The sequence below is a fragment of the Charadrius vociferus genome, unplaced genomic scaffold, assembly GCF_000708025.1.
Source record: "Charadrius vociferus isolate BGI_N301 unplaced genomic scaffold, ASM70802v2 scaffold549, whole genome shotgun sequence".
NCBI lineage: Eukaryota > Metazoa > Chordata > Aves > Charadriiformes > Charadriidae > Charadrius > Charadrius vociferus.
Window position 1 is genome coordinate 1,146,014 of NW_009650103.1, and position 3,417 is coordinate 1,149,430.

At 60.0% G+C, this 3,417-nt stretch overlaps 1 protein-coding gene across 1 annotated transcript in view; it reads left to right on the forward strand.

The window, feature by feature from the left end:
* Positions 1-3,417, forward strand: part of ADAMTSL2 (ADAMTS-like 2) — a 25,974-nt gene that overhangs the window by 20,232 nt on the left and 2,325 nt on the right. The window contains exons 14-16 of the mRNA XM_009892250.1: positions 1,127-1,282; positions 2,578-2,748; positions 2,893-3,069. Of these exons, the coding sequence (XP_009890552.1) occupies positions 1,127-1,282; positions 2,578-2,748; positions 2,893-3,069 (504 nt within the window). The remainder of the gene's footprint in view (positions 1-1,126; positions 1,283-2,577; positions 2,749-2,892; positions 3,070-3,417) is intronic.

Sequence of the window (3,417 nt, forward strand, 5' to 3'; positions counted from 1 at the left end):
TTCCTGCTCCCAAATCAAGCCCAGAGCCCCTTAAGCAAGAGCAGCCCGAACTCCGAGCTGAGCTGTCGGTGGGTGCCAACCTGCCCCAGGGTTTCCACCACCAGGGATCGGATTCTTCCTCCTGGGAGGTTCCCCAAATGCTTCTTGGTTATAATTTAAATGCCTCTTTTCCTCTCCAAGCTGGGGCGAGTCGTTTCCCTCGAGCCGGTGGAGGGGCTGGTGCGTTCCCTGGTGTTGCAGGATGTTTTGACTTTCCCAGCTGGGTAGAGAGGAGCTCCCTGCGCACGTGCTGGCGCGTTATTTTGACTGGCGTAGCGAACCGGAGTGGCTTATTTTACAGAAATCCGTATTCTCCTCCAGCATGTGTCAGGGACAGATTGCTTGAGACAGTCCTGGAGTAGTTTGTTCTTAGCCAGCAGCAAAGCTAATCTCATTTGGATCCCATGTGCAGCAGGGTGCCAAGTTGGCTGGGGAAATAGGCATTTTTAAAAAAAAAAAAAAAAGCACGTTTCAGGAATCTGAGGATTAACGTATCAGCGCGGTGCGTCTGAGCGCTGTGCTGTTGACACTTTTCCCTGCTTTGCGTTATGCATGGAGCAAATGTGCGTATGCGAGACTGTAGTAACTCAAATCCAGTTCTAAATAATGTCACGGGGGCCGCGCGGTGCCAAATTTATCCGCAGCATAAAACTCTCAGTTGTGTGGTTTGGGGAAAACATTCTCCAAAGAGGTGGAAAGGAGCTGGCTGTTCCTGGGAAGGAGGTGAGGAAGATCTCACCCTCTCTCTAAGTGACAGCTAAAACTTTCCAGCTCTGATCGGGCATTTTTAGTGCCTTGGGTTGTCGCCCTCTGGCATCACCCGGCGAAGAGCTCGCACAGCACCCGGACGGGCTACAGCCCTTCGGCACCTCACCCCGGCTGCTGAAGCTGCCGAGGGGTTCTGGGGAGAGGAGCGGCTTTGCTACGGGTTGTTTTGCAGACAGTCACCTGCACGTTGTCAGTGTGTTTTTAGAGTTCCATGTTAAAAACGTTAAAAAAACCCCAACCACCCAGAAAGCAGGTCCCAGTTCCCATCGCAGCGGGAGCCCCTGCTGACGCCGTCCCCCACCCCGTCCCCTCCCCGCAGTGCTCAGCCCGGTGCGGAGAGCGGAGCGTGGTGACACGGGACATCCGCTGCTCGGAGGACGAGAAGCTGTGCGACGCCAGCGCCCGGCCCCTAGCCGAGAAGAACTGCACAGGACCACCCTGCGACCGGCAGTGGACCGTCTCCGACTGGGGACCGGTGAGATCCCGGGGTGGCCAACCAAGTGGCCATCACGACCCGTTGCAGCTGGCCCTGCTTGCAGGCTTGCTTGTGTCTCCGGCGCTGGGAGATTTGGGGTTGGACTCATCCTCCCCGGCAGCTCCCAGCTCCGACAGACCCGCTGGCAGAGCCCACCTCCAAAATGATTCAGCCGCTTTGGCTCTCCTAGTCCCCGTGTCACCCTCTATCTCATCGCCAGGACTTGCCCACCGGTGGGGTCACCCTGGGCCACCCTGACCGACCGCCCATGGTGGCACCGGGGTTTGGTGGTGTTTGGGAGCGCCGAGCCCTCCTCTTCACACGGCTCCTCCTTGCACAGGGCAGGGATGAGCTGCTGGGTGGACTCCGGCACTGGGGGTGATCCAGCATCCCAGTGGGTCCCACGGCTTCCCAGCAGGTTGTCCCTGGGGCTTCTCCTTCAGGGGCACAGCGTGCAGGAGGGGTTAAACCCTGAAAACGCGGTCAGCTCCTGCTGCCATCACCTGCAAGAGGGCCTTAGTGGGTGTCAAAATCATCCTGTCTGCTGCATAGCGTACCTTGACAATGCTGATGCTCCCTGCCCAGAAAATGAACATTTTCCCCTTCCTTTTCCCCCTTTTCCCCTTTCTTTTCCCCCTTTTCCCTTTTCTTTCCCCCCTTTTCCCCTTTCCGCACAATTCTGCTACAGAGAACCCCTTCCACCCCAAGCTATTTTTACCCGGGTTTTGATACATTAGCATCAGCTAAAAATAAGTAGTTTCCATGGCAGCAGCGGCGCTGTGAAACACCGCGCGCCTCTGCAAGAGCGGCCGCAAAAGAGCCGGGGAACGCTCGCTGCCTCCTCCAGCGCTCAGGGCAGTGCCTGCCTGGCCCTTCGCAGTCTCAGGGAGGGGGGAAAATATTTGTACCCCCTTGCTTGGTCCCCTTTGCCTTGACCTCTCTGAGAGCCATCCCGGGGTTCCCTGCTCACGGGGGTTCCCCTCCTGCCTGGCCCGAGAGATGCTGAGTTTTGCTCGGCGTCAGCGTGATGGGACCACGGGGTGGGTCGGCTGCGGTGGGGCTGCCCAGGGAAGGATGCGCTGAACTTCCCCGTGGCTATTTTAAGCTGATCTCCAAGGATCCCTCCGTGATTCGCCGGTGGTGGGGTTGGGGAGGTGGCTGAGTGAGCCCCGTGGAGGCATCTTGGCCCCTGTCCCGGAGACCTTGTCCTGGGGACCCTGCGGGGACGGGGATGGGGATGGAGCCCTGCTGCCTTCCCCGCTGCTGACCGCCTGCCGTGCCCGCTGCGGTTTCAGTGCAGCGGTGGCTGCGGGCAGGGCAGGATGATCCGGCACGTGTACTGCAAAACCAGCGACGGGCGGGTGGTGCCGGAGTCGCAGTGCAACCTGGAGACGAAGCCGCTGGGCATCCATCCCTGCGGGGACAAGAACTGCCCCTCGCACTGGCTGGCGCAGGACTGGGAGCGGGTGAGTGTGACCCCCCCCCCTGGGCTGGGGGGGATGTGCTTGGGGTGGGGGATTGGTTTTGGGGGATGACGGAGGAGAGGGGTGATGCGGTGGGGACGGCCCGGGCTGCACGGCTCTCAGCTGGCCCCGCTCGCGCCCCTGCAGTGTAACACCACGTGTGGCCGGGGGGTGAAGAAGAGGATCGTGCTCTGCCTGGAGATCGTCAACGGGAAGATCAAGACCCGCAACCCCGCCGACTGCGACATCGCCAAGAAGCCCGTGGAGGAGACGACGTGCTTCGAGCGGCCGTGCTTCAAGTGGTACACGACCCCCTGGTCGGAGGTGAGCGGGGAGGGAGGCGAAGGCAGCTCCGGGGAATCTGTGGGAGGGAGATGGGATGGGGGGTGGAAATACCCTTCTTTCAACATGCGCTTACCCTGAGCCTGTGGTGCCCCATTCCCTCGCCCCGAGGGCCACACCACCTGCAAAATAACCCAAGGAGATGGGCAAAGCTCTGCAGGACGCAGCCCCCGAGGGAGCACCCAGGGGTGCCTTTTGCTGCTCTGCAGCTCGGGGCAGAGAGTCTGCCCTGCTGCAGTGCAGTCTGGATGGGCTGTCCTCAGGGAGAACAGGGATGAGAGGAGGTGTTTGGGGTCAGCTTTGGCTTTTTTTTTTTTCCTTTTTTTTTTT